The sequence below is a fragment of the Homarus americanus genome, unplaced genomic scaffold (assembly GCF_018991925.1).
Source record: "Homarus americanus isolate GMGI-L3 unplaced genomic scaffold, GMGI_Hamer_2.0 scaffold21314, whole genome shotgun sequence".
In the NCBI taxonomy this organism is placed as follows: Eukaryota; Metazoa; Arthropoda; class Malacostraca; order Decapoda; family Nephropidae; genus Homarus; species Homarus americanus.
Window position 1 is genome coordinate 1,220,084 of NW_024720811.1, and position 20,366 is coordinate 1,240,449.

Consider the following 20,366-nt stretch of genomic DNA (forward strand, 5'->3'; position numbering starts at 1 on the left):
GTATCTCGCCCAAGCCTCAGGTGATGCCAATATGGTGCCTTTAACCCCCCACAACCCTACTTCAAACCCCACCTCAATCATCAACCCCTCCCCCCTCAACACCCCTCCACCTCAACACCCTCCCCTGTACCCCTCCACCCCTCCTTGCCCCCTCCCCCCTCTCAACCACCCTCACACCCTCCACCCTCAACACCCCCTCCCCCTCAACACCCCCTCCACCCTCACCTCTTCCTCTCGTAATGTAATTTTCACGCCTGGTTCCCTTTGGTGAAGCTCTGGGCAATAAGGACATAATTACCACGACCAGCTTGTAGCACACACACACACACACACACACACACACACGTACGTTCCATCATTGTGTGTGTGTGTGTGTGGTATCATTATTAATTAACCTATGTACAATCACAAGTAATGTAAGTAGCTAAGTACATTAAGTATTATGAGTGGGTACATTAAATAACATAAGTATTACATTAAGTGACATAAATATATAACAAAGGTACATTCCCTCGTGACGTCATTAACTCTACCTTACCTGGTATCTCCCACAGGTGAGGCGGGTGGCCGCTTATCTCACATTACCGTTGGTACTACTGGCACTACTGTCTGGCTCAGGTTGGTAACACTGGTTTATCTCTCTCTCTCTCTCTCTCTCTCTCTCTCTCTCTCTCTCTCTCTCTCTCTCTCTCTCTCCTACCTGAGTAATGCAGCAGGTAAGGGAGATACCTCATAGAACACGTGTATTAGGGGGTAAGTACCTCGTAGACACACGTGTATTAGGGGGTAAGTACCTCATAGAACACGTGTATTAGGGGGTAAGTACCTCATAGAACACGTGTATTAGGGGGTAAGTACCTCATAGAACACGTGTATTAGGGGGTAAGTACCTCATAGAACACGTGTATTAGGGGGGTAAGTACCTCATAGAACACGTGTATTAGGGGGTAAGTACCTCATAGAACACGTGTATTGGGGTAATACCTCATAGAACACGTGTATTAGGGTAAGTACCCTCTAGAACACGTGTACTAGGGGTAAGTACCTCATAGAACACGTGTACTAGAAATGAATACCTCATAGAACACGTGTGCTAGAGGGTAAGTACCTCATAGAACACGTGTACTAGAGGTAAGTACCTCATAGAACATGTATTAGGGGGGTAAGTACCTCATAGAACACGTGTATTAGGGGGTAAGTACCTCATAGAACACGTGTACTAGCCGAGGAAGAACTCAGGGGCTCAGGTAATGGTCTTAAGCTAATTAGTGTTGCAGGTAAACTCTCCTTTGTGCATTTCACTTCAGTTTCCCCCAAGCCGTCTACACACCCTAGAGGAGTATGGGTAAAGTGTTGTGGGCATTATACACTCATATGACTGCTCTTGACATACATTTATTGACTTATTGTACATTTTTTGACACCTATGTACACTTTCATGACACTTAATGTACACTTAATCTTCACTTTATACACGTAACATAGGTGGTTGATGTTACAGTTGAGGAAATGAAGGGGTTCAAGCACAGTGCCGTGTTAATAATAATAATAATAATGAACGGTTTATTGAAAAAGTTCTGCAGCCTGAAGGCTGAAAATATACATTGGACATAAATAACTTATTACAACATAGGAACAAGAAAATCAGGAGTCTGCAATAGGCCGGTTGGCCTGTGCATGGCAGCTCCTGTCGAGAGTTACTACCACTCTCTATCATCCATGAATCTATCTTGCCTCCTTTTAAAACTTTCCAGCGTTCCAGCACTTACTACAAAGTTGCTAAGCTTGTTCCACTCGTCAACCACCCTATTTGTGAACCAGTTCCTTCCTATCTCCCTCCTAAACCTAAACTTATCCAACTTAAATCCGTTGCTACAAGTCCTACCTTGTTCGGATACTATAAGAACTTTATCTATATCCCCTTTATTGATTCCTTTCACCCACTTAAATACTTCTATCTTATCTCTCTGCACTCTTCGTCTTTCTAGGGAATGCATGTTTAGTTTATTTAACCTATCTTGACATGAAAGGTTTCTAAGTCCCGGAATCATTTTCGTCATTCTTCGCTGCACCGACTTCAGTGAATTGATATCCATTCTATAATAAGGGCACTAGAACTGAACCGCATAATGGAGGTGCGGCCTGACTAGCGCAAGATATAGTTGCAATAAGACCTCTGCACTCTTATTACTTACACTTCTAGATATAAAACCTAATACTCTGTTTACCTTATTTCGAACATTAACGCACTGTTTTCTAGGCCGTAGGTCCGTGCTTACAAGTACCCCTCAGTCTCTTTCACAAGTCGACTTCTCCAGGTTGATGTTGTTAAGGCTGTATATATTGACAGTATTTGCTCTTCCAATATTAATTACGCTGCACTTGCTGGTGTTGAATTTCATTTGCCATTTTTCTGACCACTCCTGCAGTTTATTTAAATCCTCCTGTAGTGCATTTGCATCCTGCCCTGAATTAATCTGCCGCTCTATTTTGGTGTCATCCGTAAACTTAGTTACGTCACTGCTTATCCCAGTATCTAGATCGTTTATGTAGATTATGAACAAGAGTGGGCCCAGTACTGACCCCTGGGGAACCCCACTGGTTACACAGCCCCACTCAGATTTACCACCATCTACGCTGACCCTCTGTGTTCTATCGGTAAGCCATGACTTTATCCAATTTAAAACTTTCCTCGATATCATGAGCCTAAACTTTCTCAGAAGCCTCTGATGTGGCATTTCTGTCAAACGCTTTTCTTTGCTAAAGTCTAAAGTAAATAACATCGTAATTTTCGTCATTATCTACTACCTCGAAGACTTTCCTAAAAAACGTCAGCAGATTTGTTAGACAAGATTTTCCCTTTGTAAACCCATGTTGAGAATCGTAGATTAATTTGCTTTTCTCTAAATGCAATCGGATGCTATTTGCTATAATTGATTCAAGAAATTTCCCCACTACTGACGTCAAACTAATCGGATGGTAATTTGACGCTGATGCTCCGTCTCCCTTTTTAAATATGGGTACTACATTTGCCTGTTTCCACAAGTCTGGCATAACTCTCGTGTCTAATGATTTTGTAAATACATTTACGAGGGGTCCGCTAATCTGTTCCTTACACTCTTTCAAAACTCGAGGGAAAATTTCATCCGGCCCTGGGGATTTTGTCTTCTTTAATTCATTTATCTTCTTAAGAACATTATCTTTTCTGATAGTGATATTCTTTAATTTCTCTTCTTCATTTCCCCTAAATATTAGTTCCACCTCTGGAATTTCCTCGTGAATTTCTTCTGTGAAAACTGATAAAAAGTAGCTGTTTAATGCTTTGCTTATTTCCCCACTGTCATCGAACATTTCCTCCCTCCCTGACTTTAAAGGCCCAACTTTGTCCTTGACCTTTGTCCTCTATACCTGGAAAAATCCCTTGGGATTCGCCTTGGATTCTCTTGCTATCCTGATTTCGTAGTCCCTCTTTGCTTTCCTTACATTTTTCTTAACATTCCTAGAAAGTTCATTATACCTATTTCTGAGCTGCTCCTCCCCTCCCTTTAATTTCTTATAAATTCCTTTCTTTATTCCTATGTCATGTTTAAGTTTTCTGGTCATCCACCTTGGCTCATTCTTATTTGACCTAATTTTTCTGTATGGTATATGTTGTTCTTGTGCTTTACGTAGTATACGAGTAAATATATTACAGTAATGATCAATTGTTGTGTAACCTGAGACCTCACGCGTTCCTACTGGGGACTGACCTGACTGTTCCCAGGCGACCTCACCTAGGTACCTTCTTAACCCGATAATCCGCAGATCGAAAGTTTGGGACTGACCATATTGTCATTGTTTTTCGTTTCCCAATTTAGGGTGAACCTGATATCCCTGTGATCACTGTTCCCTAGTTCTTCCCCTATTGTGATATCTCTGATATTTTCTTTATTTGTTAATACTAGGTCTAATATATTGTCACCTCTAGTAGGTTCTGTAATTAGTTGTTTCAAAAAATTGTCCTGTACTGCATCTAGGAAGTCTTCAGATTCATAGTCACCTACAATGTTGTCCCAGTCAATATTTCTGAAGTTGAATTCCCCCATAATGCATAGGTTGTTGTATCTTGCTGCCCTACTCATTTCCTGCCATATGGGCTGAGATGCTTCTTTCCCCAGACTTGGGGGCCTGTAAATCACTCCCATAATTAGTTTTTCTCTTCCTTCCGCAATTTCTACCCATACAGACTTGGTTCCAATTTAACCCTTTATTGAATTATTAATACAACATTTTAATGTATCCCCAATGAAGAGTGCGACCCCTCCCCCCTTCCTACCTTCCCTGTCCTTGTGAAAAAGGTTGTACTCTGATAAAACGTTTTTGCTCGCCAGATTCATCCAAGTTTCGGTGATTGCTATGACGTCTACATTCTCAGTACATACAACCGCTCTCAGCAAGTCTATTTTATTTCTAACGCTCCTACTGTTTGTATACTATAGTATACATTTAAACCTACCCTTCCCTGGTCCCGTTTTACCCTGGTCCTGAGTAACCAATTTTACTCCCCAGGACCTGCTTGTTTTTTGACTCCCACTTACCCCGACCTCTCTCTACCACCAAGCACTAGCACCAGGTTGGCGGGCAGCCCTAGTGCAATGGCCTTGTTGATAACAGTGCAGTGATCAACAAGGTCAAAAGCCTTCCTGAAACCAACAAGGGCAACGGCCAGTGATGTCTTACGTTTCTGCAGGTTTTTGTGCAGGAAATCCAGGAAACTAACTAAGCAGTGTGTGTGTGTGTGTGTGTACATCTATCTTTATTGATTGTACATGTACTAGTAAGTGCTTTACTTGTTTGTGTAGTAGTGAACACATTTAAACACACGTAGAACAAATTCAGTTATTTTAATAGGCCAGATGTACACATTAATATATGTCAGGTGTACATATGTAAGTAAGGTAAGGCAGGTGCACACATGTATGTAAGTAGATCACTGACGGTTTCTGGGAGGCAGATGTAAACAGAGTGTGACGTCACCACAGAGGTATGTCACCTGGCTTGTGGTGCATTGTGGGAGGAGGGGGAGAAGTGGGGGAGAAGAAGAGGGGAAGAAGAAGTGGGGAAGTGGGGAGAAGAAGGAGGTGAGAAGAAGAGGGGGGATTAAAGGAGGATAAAAAAAAGAAGATGAGGAATGAACAGCAGTAGTTAGGTTAGGTTAATTTTGGTCAGTTAGATTTGGTGGATTAGTTTAGGTTTAGTGTGTGTGTGTGTGTGTGTGCGTGTGCGTGTGTGTGTGTGTGTGTGTGTAAACATGCATGCCACACATTTCTTAATCCTCATTTATCAATATATAATAACATAATTGTACCTAACAGCTGACGCACACGCCATTCTTACCCCCTCCCTTCCCTCCCCTTGCCTCTCTCCCTCTTTCCCCTCCTCCCTTGCCCCTCCCTCCTACCCCTTTCTCTTCCCCACCCCTCTCCCCTCCCCCTATTCTCCCTCTCTCCATCCTTTCCCCCCTCTTCCAATTCTCTCCCACCCCTCACTCTTCCCCTTTCCTCTCCTCCTCCCTTTGTCCCCCCACCCCTTCCTTCCCTCCCTTCCCCACACCTCTTTTCGTTCTTTTTCCTTTCTCTCACTCTCCTCTGTATATCATCACTGCCTTTGTGTGGCGTGTGTCGTCTCATTACTCCTTGTGTTGTGTGTGTGTGTGTGTGTGTGTGTGTGTGTGTGTGTGTGTACGTACGAGTATATTAATGTTTACCTGACCTACCGTGACCCTATGCACACTACTTATATATCTAGATCGTCACGGTAAATAGGGATAATTGGCCTATTTGACTTTAATGAATATAGACCTACTTTTTTTTTACCAAATAGGGATAATTATTTTTTATGGGAATTAGTTCTTGTTTTTGTATCATTGAGAGACATCTGACTTGGGTAGGTTGGGGAGAGAGGTGGTGTGGGAGGTAGTCACACGTTGTTATTAAGGTGTAATAACTCACAATTAGGACAAAACCAACTCGTCAAGGTCCACGAAACAAAGTGTAAATAATATTAATAATCATAATAATAATAATAATAATAATAATAAACGGTTTATTAATAGAGTTGCAGCCGGTAGCTCAAAATATACAGATTTACATTTGATTTAGACATAATGATATAATATGCATTGAATACATTTACAGGGCTGTACAGTACATAAATCAGGAGTTGTTTATTATTTTAACAATAGATGGGATGGTGCTTTTCTTATATCTATCGGTGCAGGCTCTTATGGGCTGAATTTTGTTGAAGTGGCGGACTGCGCGACGTGGGCGGGGGCTGCCGGTGGCAGGAGGTGGCGATGACGAGGGTGGTGCAGTAGTCCACGGCCAAACCTTGCCAGTGCTTGGTGGTGGAGGCCACTGAGGGATGGCATTTCCAGGGTGGAGAGAACGTTGATGTAGCCGGAGTATTCTGCGCCGAGCATGATTCTGCAGGCCCTTTTCTGTACCTTCTCTAGCTGACGTTGTTGGGTGGAGTTGAGAGAAGACGACCAGGCTGGAGACGCATACGTTAGTTTGGGGAGACCGCAGCTGGCCTATTGGCCCATACTGGGCAGTCCCGTTTACACCCAACCCCTATTGCTCATATGAGCATCCAACCTATGTTTGAAGCAATTCAGCGTATTCGAGTTAGTTAGTTAGTTAGTTAGGTAATTATATACCATGGGAAATTATTTAAGCATAATTAGTTAAAAGATTATATAGATATTTTTAATTAGCAAATAATAATTGAAATATTAGTAAATTATTGAATTATAGATTTTTTTTTAATAATTAGGAGATAATTTTGACCTGATTAGTTGGAATTTTTGTTACAATCGTACAGAGGAAATGTGAATACAAGAAAAGTGATAAATGTGAGAAGAAGAAGAATTGGAGAAAGGGAAAGGGGAAGAGAATGAATAAAAAGGAAGGGGAGAAGAGGAAGAAGAATGAAGCAGAAAATAAAATAAATTTAAGACAGGAAGAAGGACAGTTAGTGTGTGTGTGTGTGAGGGAGAACAGTCGGACCAACTCGTTAAAAACTTAAAATTGATGTTTCCTTAACAGGTCCCGTTCCTGGAATTGGCATGAGGGTGTGTGGGGAAGGGGGTAGGGAAAAGGGGAGGTGAAGGGGATTAGGGGGAGGGAAAGCAAGGGATAGGAAAGAGGAGGGGAGAATTATGGGATTAGGTATGGAGGAAGAAAGAAGAGAGGAGGAGGTAGAGGAGAAACAGAGAAAAAGCAATTATTACAGACTCCCTCTCTCTTTGTCTCTGACTTTCTCCTTCACACACACACACACACACACACACACACACACACACACACACACACACACACACACACACACACACACACACACACAATAACCTTAAATAACTCCAACAACAACAACAACAACAACAACAACAACAACAACAACAACAACAATCCCTAAACAACAACAATTAATATCATAGGAATAACAACTACTACCACAATAATCACAACAACAACAACTACTATCACAACAGTTACAACAACAACAACAACTACTATCACAACAACCACAACAACAACTACTACCCTAAAAAAGTTGTTAAATGCCCACACACTGGAGTCTGTGAGAGCCGTTTGTGAGCGTCCAGGGTAATTTTCTCTATTTAATGAGGTGCCAATCATCTCTCTCTCTCTCTCCCTCTCTCTCTCTCTCTCTCTCTGTGGTACTGTGTGTATGAGAGAGAGAACACACAGCGATAAATACGGATAAAGAGAGGTAGAGGGAGAGACAGAGATAGAGAGACGTTCTCCATACCTGCACCATTAATACACCATCAGGTACATAACCCTGACGTAGCCGGTAAACCCAGCACGCCCGCCACACTGGATGTTAACTCCGTGTTGTGTCATGTAGATTTCCCGCCACACCTTGATAAAACGTTTAAAAATAAGTCGAGAGAGAGAGAAAGAGAGAGAGAGAGAGAGAGAGAGAGAGAGAGAGAGAGAGAGAGGTCCTTTAATACAATGATAAATTCCCAAAGATAAAACAACATTGTATCCTCATTAACTCATCATACTCAAGAGGTTAAATTAACACCCTTATATCCACACACACACACACACAGAGAATAGATAATTAAGATTAATTTTACTTTACACTTAAACATTTACAACTATCTATCTTATTTTCACTTATAATTACCTTTTGTACTTATATATTAATAGTATACGTATTTTTATGGGTGTTAAGTGGAGAGTCAGGATGGTGTGGGGGGGGGGTTGTTGACATTAATCAGCTGACTCGTGGTGGGGAGAGGGAGGAAGGAAGGCTTAGTGGGAAATCCCCGAGTCGTAGATTTTCCCGCCAACAAGTGCTCCTGGCATCGGTAACTGTCACCTGTAGTTGGCTGGTTGGTTGGTTGGTTTTAATAATAATTGGTCTATGTCCCTTTGTAGTCTGAGATGTAAACACAGAGAGACATAAGAATGGAGGAAAATGTAGAGGACCTCTTGGCCCACACTGGTCAGTCCCTTTTACACCCAACCCCTATTGCTCATATATCCGTCCAAGATCCAACCCATGTTTGAAGCTATCCAGAGTATTCGAGTTAATGATGATGTTTGGTAACTTGTTCCAGTCGTCCACTACTCTATTTCCAAACCAATGTTTACCTATTTCGCGCCTAAATCTAAATTTGTCTAATTAAAATCATTGTTACGAGTTCGATCCTGGTTGGATAGTTTGAGTACCTTTGTTATGTCCCCTTTGTTTAGCCCTGACTTTCATTTAGACACCTCTATCATATCGCCCCTCACTCTACGTCTCTCGAGGGAGTGAAAATTAAGATGCTTTAACCTGTCTCTATACTCAAGGTTCCTAATGCCCGGGATTAGTCTTGTCATTCTCCTCTGAATTCTTTCCAAGGATTCTATATCCATTCTGCAGATTTGTGAGTCAAGATTTTCCCTTTGTAAATCCATGTTGAGAGTCTTAGATTAATTTTGTTTTCTCTTAATGTGATCGGATGCTATTTGCCATAATTGATTCAAGAAATTTCCCCACTACTGACGTCAAGCTAATCGGCCGGTAATTTGACGCTGATGCTCTGTCTCCCTTTTTAAATATGGGTACTACATTTGCCTGTTTCCACAAGTCTGGCATAACTCTCGTGTCTAATGATTTTGTAAATACATTTACGAGGGGTCCGCTAATCTGTTCCTTACACTCTTTCAAAACTCGAGGGAAAATTTCATCCGGCCCTGGGGATTTTGTCTTCTTTAATTCATTTATCTTCTTAAGAACATCATCTTTTCTGATAGTGATATTCTTTAATTTCTCTTCTTCATTTCCCCTAAATATCAGTTACATCTCTGGCATTTCCTCGTGAATTTCTTCTGTGAAAACTGATAAAAAGTAGCTGTTTAATGCTTTGCTTATTTCCTCATTATCATCGATCATTTCCCCCCTCCCTGACTTTAAAGGCCCAACTTTGTCCTTGACCTTTGTCCTCTATACCTGGAAAAATCCCTTGAGATTCGCCTTGGATTCTCTTGTTATCCTGATTTCGTAGTCCCTCTTTGCCTTCCTTACATTTTTCTTAACATTCCTAGATAGTTCATTATACCTATTTCTGAGCTGCTCCTGCCCTCCCTTTAATTTCTTATAAATTCCTTTCTTTATTCCTATGTCATGTTTAAGTTTTCTGGTCATCCACCTTGGCTCATTCTTAATTGACCTAATTTTTCTGTATGGTATATGTTGTTCTTGTGCTTTAGGTAGTATATGAGTGAATTTAGTATAGTCGTCATCAACCGTTGTGTCACCTGTGACCTCACCCATTTCTACCGGGACTGACCTGACCGTTCCCAGGTGACCTCACCTAGGTACCTTCTTAACCCGTCATAATCCGCTGATTGAAAGTCTGTGACTGACCATGTAATTATTTTTCGTTTCCCAGAGACAAAATGACCCAAATATTAGTTCTAGGTTAAATAAGGTCAAGGTCAGAGGAGGGGTTAAAGAAAGAGTCCCCGCTGTGAAGTGGTGACATACTGGCCACAATCCTCACTGGAGGTCTACCATTAGACCGAGTCTTGGGCGGCACAACAACTGAGTCACGTGAGATGGCGTGTGACCCAGACAAATGAAGAGGAATGTAACACGCCAACTCCCCCACCACCTTCTCTTCTTCTTCTTCTTCTTCTCCTTCCTTTTCCTCTTATCCCTCCTCATCTCCTCTACCTCCTTCCCTCCTCTTCTTCTTCTCCTCTACCTCCTTCTCTTCCTCTTCTTCTCATCTACCTCCTTCTCTTCCTCTTTCTATTTTAACCCCGAGACAATTCCCCATTGTAGTATATACCAATTTTAATCCCAGAGAATATAGTAAAAAAATGTTCCTTTTATATTGAGAGAGAGAGAGAGAGAGTGGAGACGGAGGATGGAAGGGAGAGAGTGGGTGAGTGAGAGGGAAGGAGAGTGGGGAGAGGGGCAGAGAGGTCTTAAATGGTCAGCAGCAGACCCAGTCAACACTTGTGACGCCTCTGTAATGGGATTTGTTCCGACGATGGTGGTAGTGGTGGTGGCAGTGGTGTTAGTGTGGTGGTAGTGGTGGTGGTGTTGGTAGTGGTGGTAGTGGTAGTGGTAGTGGTGGTGGTATTGGTGGTGGTGGTGGTGGTGGTAGTGGTGGTGTGGTGGTAGTGGTAGGTGGTGGTGGTAGTGGTGGTAGTGGTAGTGGTGGTGGTGTTGGTAGTGGTGGTGTGGTGGTGTGGTGGTGGTGTTGGTAGTGGTGGTAGTCGTAAAGGGTAACATCTTGTACAGCATTCCCTTGTCTTTGTGGGTATACTATTAAAAGATGTAGTTGCCATACTCCTTGATGAAGACAGCAGTTGGCTCCACACTTGTAAACATTCTCACCCTCCCCACATACATCGGGGTCCAGACAAAACCCCCGCAGGACAAAACCCCCTTATTTAGAGTAAAAAATAGGACAAAAGCCCCCATTTTTTATATTTTCAGACTCTAAGTCCATTTTAATAATTTGAAACAGGTGAAGAACACCGTAGGTAGTAGGCAGCTACCAAACAGTGAGGTACTACCGCCTGGGAAGATATTGGAAGCATAATGTGTTGTCTAATGGTTGACCCTGTGTGACCAAGTCCCAGGTCTGATCTGATTTTCTGCCTCATTTTCACACAATTGCAGGGTCTCTTACTATTGACAACACAACATATATATATATATATATATATATATATATATATATATATATATATATATATATATATATATATATATATATATATATATATATATTATCAGAAAACAGTGACCAACTATATTTTTAGGATTGCTTCATTATTTAAAATTATTTATTTTTTAATTATTTATTATTATAAAAAATATATATTTATTTTTAAAGACGCCCTCTTTAAATTTATTAAAATGAACTTAAAGTCTGAAAATATAAAAAATGGGGTTTTGTCCCACTTTGCACTTTACTTGGGGGAGTTTTGTCCAAGGGGGTTTTGTCCTGCACTCACATACATACATCCCCCTACATATACAAGGTGTTCCGTAAATACCTTTCATAAATCAGGGGTGTATTCCTGAGACATAACTAAATATAAAGGACTAAATGACTAAATTGTCAATAGTTTCAGAGTTAACGGCACATGACAGGTTTGGTGATGGGGTGTATATGAAACACCCAATACACTCTGCTAGTGACGTTTATTAACATTAATAATGCCATATGATTTGTATTGGTATTAACATTTAGAGGAAATGTTCAAGTTCCGCCCCTGTTGCTCAATGCAGGCCTCAGCCCGTGGCACTAGTGAGTGTCCCACACGTTCACAGACCCCAGGGTGTTGCGGATGGTTGTCACACTGGTCACGGCGCCACAATTCCTCACGGTTTGGGACCTCTGTAACAAACACTTTAAAACTTTTCATGTGACCCCACAGGTAGAAATAAAGGGGAATTATGCCAGGTGACCGTATACATATTATTTTTTTACTTTTATCCTCTCGCCACTGATCGGCTTGTTAGCCGCTTGGGCGATCGGTCACGACTCTTTTCCTTTATATTCTTCACCAAAAGGTCGGCTCGCTAGCCGCCCGGGCGATCGGTCACGTCTCTGTCACGCACTGTTGGCAAATACTGGGCATGCACCGGCTCCTGAATGTACCTGAACCCGCTCCAGTGTTGGTCAAGTCTTCTCTTGAAAGAGCTCACACTCGGTGCCGTCACAACACTTTCTGGTAGATTGTTCCAAGAGTTTACAACCCTCACTCCGAAAAAGTTTGCCCTCACGGTTTTCCGGACTTGCGGCTTCTTCAATCTTGAGCTGTGACCCCTTGTGGGGCGAGCGTCCGCCAGCTCCAAGTAAGGACACTCAACTGAGTAGTGCCCCCTGAGATGCTTATAAACCTCAACTAGGTCCCCCCTTGCCCGTCTGTAGTATAAGCTAGGCAAGTTCAGGCGCTCCAATCTCGCAGGGTAGCTGAGATGCCGAAGTGCAGGCACCAGCTTGGTGGCCCTCCTTTGAACATTTTCAACCAACTGACAGTCCCTAGCATATCTCGGGGACCAGATGGGGTGACAGTACTCCAGATGGGGAAGCACTTCACTCCTGAAGATCGTCACGAGGGACGGACCGTCTAGATATCTGAACGACCTTCTTATAAGACCCAATAATTTATTTGCCTGATTTACCTTCTTCTCACAATGGCCTGAGAACTTCAGCTCATTGTCAACATACACACCTAGGTCCTTCTCACACACAGTCTCAACTAGTACATTTTCTTCATCCCGTTGGGACATATGGTACGCCTCCTTACCGTTGGTACGCCCCAGGTGCATCCTCTTACACTTCGTGACATTGAATCTCAGCAGCCATTCCTTCGACCATTCCTGGAGCCCACAGAGGTCCTTCTGCAGCTCTTCACAGTCCGCTTGGTTCTTAATTTCCCGAAATAACTTGGCGTCATCGGCAAACATTTGTATGGAGGAGTGTACAACGTCAGGCATATCATTTATGAAACAAACAAACAACAGCGGGCCCAATACACTACCCTGCGGTACCCCACTTGTTACAGGTACAGATGACGATTTCGTGCCATTAATCACCACACATTGCTTGCGGTCATGTAGAAAGTCTTCTATCCACGCTAGGACATTTCCCCGAATTCCGTACATACATACATACATACATACATACATACACACACACACACACACATACACACACAGAAGTAATAACCATCAGGTGGTAAATCTTCATCATTGGTTCATAAAACGTTACAACTTCCTGATTAATCTAATTTTTACTTCCACCCCGTTAATTAATTGCTCGCTCACCATGACGTCACTAGAGCCGCGCGTGTGTGTGTGTTAGAGAGAGAGAGAGTGTCGTAAACCTGGTGTGGCAGTGAGAAAGAAAATGGGAAATATTGGTGAGAGAAAATGGAGAAGAATGGCGGGAGGGAGAATGGGGAATTGCGATTGGTAGGTGAGATAATCAGGGCCACATAATGATTGGTGGAGAGAAAAATGGAGAATTGTGATTGGTGGGACGATAAGACATAATTAATGATTGGTGGAGCGAATGAGGGAATATATGATAATGATTAAAAGGAGGAATAAAGGTAGATAGAAGGAGAATGGAGAGAGAGAGAGAGAGAGAGAGAGAGAGAGAGAGAGAGAGAGAGATGATGATGATGAAGGAAGAAGCAAAATGTGAAGAATAAACAAGAAAGTGAATGATAAATGGTGAATAAGGAAAAGAGCAAGGATGGAGGGGAAGGAGAGAGTGAGGGAACATGGCAGAGGCGAGAGAGTGAGTGTACAGTGTCTAAGTGGATACAGTACTCGCTTCAAGACCTAAGTGTCCCAGGTTAGAGCTCGAGGCACCTGACGTTACAGTTGAGGAAATGAAGGTGGTCCAGGTGCGGTGCCGGTCACGTTTATGCCTTTATGTGTACCGGAAGAGGACTCAAGCACGTCAAGCACAGAGGAGGTGAAGCCCTAGCAACACACACACACACACACACACACAGGACACACACACACACACAGGACACACACACACACCTCAGGTTATCCTTAGTCAGCCAAGGGGGGCAAGGGGGGACCTAGTTGAGGTGTATAAGCATCTCAGGGGGCACTACTCAGTTGAGTGTCCTTACTTGGAGCTGGCGGACGCTCGCCCCACAAGGGGTCACAGCTCAAGATTGAAGAAGCCGCAAGTCCAGAAAACTGTGAGGGCAAACCTTTTCGGAGTGAGGGTTGTAAACTCTTGGAACAATCTACCAGAGAGTGTTGTGACGGCACCGAGTGTGAGCTCTTTCAAGACAAGACTTGACCAACACTGGAGCAGGTTCAGGTACATTCAGGAGCCGGTGCATGCCCAGTATTTGTCAACAGTGCGTGACAGAGACGTGACCGATCGCCCGGGCGGCGAGCGAGCCGATCAGTGGCGAAGAGGAGACAAAAAAATACAAAATCTATCTATCGTGGGCAGTAGCTAGACCTCAGGCTGGGTCAAAATCTTAAGACCTCCCGAAGGATAACAGAAAACGTGACACAAGAAAGGAAGCCTCAGGGGTAACTAACCTAAACTAATTCTGCCTACCACTATATATACTCCCTAAGCCTGAGGTCAATAAATAATTAAGGTAATCAATAAATAAAACGTTTGGTGGAGAAAACGTGATCTTTCCTCTCAGGGGGGTGACTAACTTAAGTTGTATGGGATGAATTCGTATGGTCAGCAGATAGATAGATAGATAGATAAATAGATAGATGGATAGATAGACATCCGCAAGGTCTTGAAAAACACTTAACTCTCCCTCCCTACCTCCTGGTCTTTTTATCCCCTCCCCCCTCCTCCCTCCCTCTCTTTTCTCTCACTTGGGAATAACTAAGATCAAAACTACCACAATAATAAAAACATCTTTCTATTTATCTATCCCTCAATGTCCATATATAACCAATAAACACCTAAATGTCCCCTTAAAACAACGAAACATTCTCTACTTCAGCATAAAAGAAAACGTGGCAGTATAGTGGTCGCGAGGGGAGACTAATGTAAACAGATGGACGTCCGGGGTTCTGTGGGTGTGTCTTTGAGAGATTAAATATACGGTGTGTGTGTGTGTCTGTCTGTCTGTCTGTCTGTCTGTGTCTGTCTGTCTGGCCACGTCAACACGAAACGTGGGTCATGCAGGGGAGGGGGCATGGGCCGAGATATGGGCAAGTCATGGATGGGTGTGGGCGGATAATGGGTGGTTGCGAGTTTCAAGGGTGGGTGTGGGCGAATCATGGGTGGTTGTGGAGGTCATGGGTGGGTATGGGCAGGTCATGGGCGGGTGTGGGCAGGTTATGGGCGGGTGTGGGCAGGTTAATTCGCGGGTGTGTTCAGGTTAATGGGCCGGTGTTTGCAGGTCATGGGCGGGTGTGGGCAGGTCATGGGTGGATGTGGGCAGGTCGTGGGCGGCCACCTGGTCATGTTAATTAGTGTGGGAAGCGTCATAAAGATAAGGTAATTAATATTGATGAGTTAAAGGGAAGCTCACACACACACACACACACACACACACACACACACACACACACACACAAACATTCTCACCTCATTCAACATCCTTCGTATTTTACCTCAACATGCCACCAACCAATCCCAAGACACTTTATTTCCCTAAGTAGAGATGTAAGGTCGCTTCTGATTGGTTGACTTGAGCTATGACTCCAAGATGGCGCTTAGATGGCGAGGTGAGTGTGGACTTGTGATTCGATTCCTTGTGTCGATGCAGTGAGAGATGAGGGGGGGTAGGTGGGGAGAGAGGAAGGGGTTAGGGGGAGGGAAGGGGTGAGGGGAAAAGAATGGGTGAGGGCAGAGGAAGGAGCTCATGCTTCACTAATGGAAGTTGGCAACCCCCGGAGCCATATTGATCTATGAGCGTGGTAAGTGTGTGTGTGTGTTTGTGTCTCATCACACACACACACACACACACACACACACGAAACGGAGAATCGTCATAGAATCGTCATATAATAATAATAATAATAATAATAATAATAATAATAATAATAATAATAATAATAATAATAACAATAATAATAATTCATCTTGTGTTCTACAGGATTGTCTCGTCGCCTACAAGTGGGTGCTGCTCCTGCCGTCCTTAACTCTAGGACGTCTACAGGACTCCCTCTACAGGAACCCTTCTTCAGCACAGCCTCTACACGAGTTACAGGTGTCATGAAGGCCTCGTGAACCATTAAGGCGTAATAGTGAATTAGATGCTAGTGGCGTTGTGTTGGAGCACCAGTGGAAGCCTGAAGGTGTAGTGACGCCTCTGGTGGTGGTAGAGAAGGATGAAGGTGCCGGAGACAGGCTTAGAAAAGGTACATAGTGAACGAATCTCCACTATGGGGGCAAGAAAGTGCTACTGAATCTTACTAACCAGTCGAGGAAATATCTCCCTAGTGTGTGTGTGTGTTTTAAGGAACATTGTGTGGGGGGGGAGGGGGTGTTACTTGTGTTCCTTGGAAGATGTGATACGGAACAACCAGGAGCCATGATGATGCAAGTAACGTTATCTCTCTTGTTGTTGAGATGAACTTGAAACACACGTGAGGATGACTTGACCTGACCTGACCTACCACCTGACCCCTTACACAACACCACTTGACCTCTGTGTACTGGTGTCATTAACAAGTGTAATAAAGTGTTAACAAAAGTATACGGAACATGACCTAGCAGTGAAAATAAAAGAAAAAACAACCCCCCCCCCTCAAAAAAAAAACCATAAGAGGAGGCGGCGAACACAGAACCTAACCTAACCATGAGCCGAACACTCCCCCCGAGGTGCACTTAACATGAGGTAGCGACAGGACCTAAACACTCACTCACTCAGACGACTCTCGCCCCTGTGTGGAGGAGGAATAAGGCCGGCGATAACGATGACTGGGCCCCCGCCATGGGATGTGGACGAAGTACACTTGGTAGTGATAGTCCAAAGAAGAACAAGAAAAACGGTGAGTCTTTCTCTCTCTCTCTCTCTCTCTCTCTCTCACATAGTGTATAAACGTCTTCTTGTCATCTATTGCTCTTTAACACCTGTCAGATAATTAATTACAGGTGTGCATTGTCTTATTGGTAAACACACACACACACACACACAGGTCAGCTGCCACAAACTGAAGATTTGATCTGGTGAAAATTTAGATATTAACCTTGACACCGTACTGGAAGACAGGTGGTACTGGGAGACAGGTGGTACTGGGAGGAGACAGGTGGTACTGGGAGGAGACAGGTGGTACTGGGAGGAGACAGGTGGTACTGGGAGGAGACAGGTGGTACTGGGAGGAGACAGGTGGTACTGGGAGGAGACAGGTGGGAGGAGACATACTGGAGGAGACAGGTACTGGGAGACAGGTGGCTGGGAGGAGACAGGTGGTACTGGGAGGAGACAGGTGGTGCTGGGAGACAGGTGGTACTGGAGACAGATGGTACTGGGAGGAGACAGGTGGTGCTGGGAGACAGGTGGTACTGGGAGACAGATGGTACTGGGAGGAGACAGGTGGTACTGGGAGACAGATGGTACTGGGAGGAGACAGGTGGTGCTGGGAGGAGACAGGTGGTACTGGGAGGAGACAGGTGGTACTGGGAGACAGGTGGTAGGGAGGACAGGTGGTAAGAGACATGTGGTACTGGAGGAGACAGGTGGTACTGGAGACAGGTGATACTGGGAGGAGACATGGTACTGGGAGACATGTGGTACTGAAGGAGACAGGTGGTACTGGGAGACAGGTGATACTGGGAGGAGAGGGTACTGGGGACATGTGGTACTGGAGGAGACAGGTGGTACTGAGAGACATGTGGTACTGGGAGGAGACAGGTGGTACTGGGAGACAGGTGATACTGGGAGGAGACATGTGGTACTGGGAGACATGGTACTGGAAGGAGACAGGTGGTACTGGGAGACAGGTGATACTGGGAGGAGAAGGTGGTACTGGGGGACATGTACTGGAAGGAGACAGGGTACTGGGAGGAGACAGATGGTACCGAGGAGGTGGACTGGGAGGAGACAGATGGTACTGAGCAGGTGGAATGGAGGCAACAGATACTGGTAGAGACTGATGGTACCGGGAAGGAACAGGTACTGGGAGAATACTGATGGTACCGGGAGGCAACATGTGGTACTGGGAGAGGTACTGGTGCTGGAGAACTGGTGGTAACTGGGCAGAAATAGCCAGCTGTGAATAATGTACCGTCAGTGAGACACGGACAGCGGCTGGTCATGGATATTGTACCTGGGAGTGGCTGCCTTGTCCAGCTGGTACAAAGGTGGTACAATTGCTGTGGTACAGATGGTATAATTTGGGGAAGGTGGTTAAACGGTGGTACAACGGTATTACAGGTGGTACAACGGTATTACAGGTGGTACACGATATTACAGGTACAACGGTATTACAGGTGGTACAACGGTGGTGCAGTTGGAATAATTTTAGGCAGATGGAACAACGCAAGCTATAGACACACCTGTACCTGTAGTTACACCTATACCTGTAGCCACACCTGTACCTGTAGCCACACCTATATCTGTAGCCACACCTGTACCTGTAGCCACACCTATATCTGTAACCACACCTGTACCTATAGACACACCTGTAACTGTAGTTACACCCATACCAGCCACACCTGTACCCAGCCACACCTGTACCTGTAGCCACACCTGTACCTGTAGCCACACCTGTACCTGTAGCCACATCTGTACCCAGCCACACCTGTACCTGTAGCCACACCTGTACCTCCAGCCACACCTGTACCTATAGCCACACCCCACCTGTAGCCACACCTGTACCTGTAGCCACACCTGTACCTATAGCCACACCTGTACCCAGCACACACCTGTACCTAGCCACACCTGTACCTGTAGCCACACCTGTACCTGTAGCCACACCTGTACCTGTAGACACACCTGTACCTGTAGCCACACCTGGTACCTGTAGCCACACCTGTACCTGTAGCCACACCTGTACCATAGCCACACACCGAACACATCTGTACAGCCACACCTGTACCTATAGCCACACCTGTACCTGTAGCGACACTTGTACCTGTACACACCTGTCCTATAGCCACACCCACCTGTACCTGTACCTGTAGCCACATCTGTACCCAGCCACACCTGTACCTGTAGCCACACCTTACCTGTAGTTACACCTATACCTGTACCACTGTACCTGTAGCCACACCTGTACCTGCACACACCTGTACCTGTAGCCACACCTGTACCTGTAGCCACACCACCTGTAGCCACCTGTACCAGCCACACCTGTACCTGTAGCCACACACCCACCTGTAGCACACCTGTACTATAGCCACACCACCTGTAGCCACACCCATCTGTAGCCACACCTGTACCTGTAGCCACACCGCACCTTAGCACACCCACCTGTAGCCACACCTGTACCCAGCCACACCTGTACCTGTAGCCACACCTGTACCAGCCACACCTGTACCTGCAGCCACACCTGTACAGTACCTGTAGCCACACCTGTACCTGTAGCCACACCTGTACCTGTAGCCACACCTGCACTATAGCCACACCTGCACCTGTAGCCACACCTGTACCTGTAGCCACACCTGTACCTGTAGCCACACCTGTACCTGTAGCCACACCTGTACCTGTAGCCACACCTGTACCTATAGCCACACCTGTATTTGACTCTTTACCAAAATAAAATGGAAATTACAGGAGTGCTTATAAACAGGAGAGGTGTGTGTGTGTGTGTGTGTGTGTGTGTGTGTGTGTGTGTGTGTGTGTGTGTGTGTGTGTGTGTGTGTGTTGTGTGTGTGTGTGTGTGTGTGTGTGTGTGTGTGTGTGTAAATACAGTACACAAATTTATTTACATAGCCAAAAATAGGTAGTGAAATATGATGTTTGTAACAGATTCTCTCTCTCTCTCTGTTAGGTGGGGTGAGAGATAGAGATAATGACACAGTGGTAGGAAGAGAGAGAGAGAGAGAGAGAGAGAGAGAGAGAGAGAGAGAGAGAGGAGAGAGAAACAGGAAGAACGCTAGTAGCATGTAAATAAACAGAGGGTTAAAGAGAGATGGCTGAAAGGGGAAATGGAGCCAAGAGAGAGAGGAGGGAGTGGAGGAGTGAAAGAGAGAGGGAGGGAGGAGTGAGAGAGAGAGTGGGGATGTGGGGAGAGTGAGAGAGAGAGAGGGGAGGTAGGAGTGAGAGAGAGAGGGAGGGAGGAGTGAGAGAGAGAGAGGGGATGTGGAGGGGAGGAGAGAGAGGAGGGGGTGGAGGAGGAGAGAGAGAGGAGAGGGGAGGAGGAGGAGAGAGAGA

At 44.8% G+C, this 20,366-nt stretch overlaps 1 protein-coding gene across 5 annotated transcripts in view; it reads left to right on the forward strand.

The window, feature by feature from the left end:
* Positions 1-20,366, forward strand: part of LOC121861205 — an 84,779-nt gene that overhangs the window by 53,101 nt on the left and 11,312 nt on the right. For 3 of the 5 annotated variants that reach the window (XM_042358826.1, XM_042358825.1, XM_042358827.1), the window contains 2 exons: positions 555-618; positions 16,143-17,040. In XM_042358826.1, coding sequence (XP_042214760.1) covers positions 16,983-17,040 — 58 coding nt within the window. In that variant the 5' untranslated portion in view covers positions 555-618; positions 16,143-16,982. The remainder of the gene's footprint in view (positions 1-554; positions 619-16,142; positions 17,041-20,366) is intronic. The other 2 variants (XM_042358828.1, XM_042358824.1) reach the window with 1 other exon arrangement.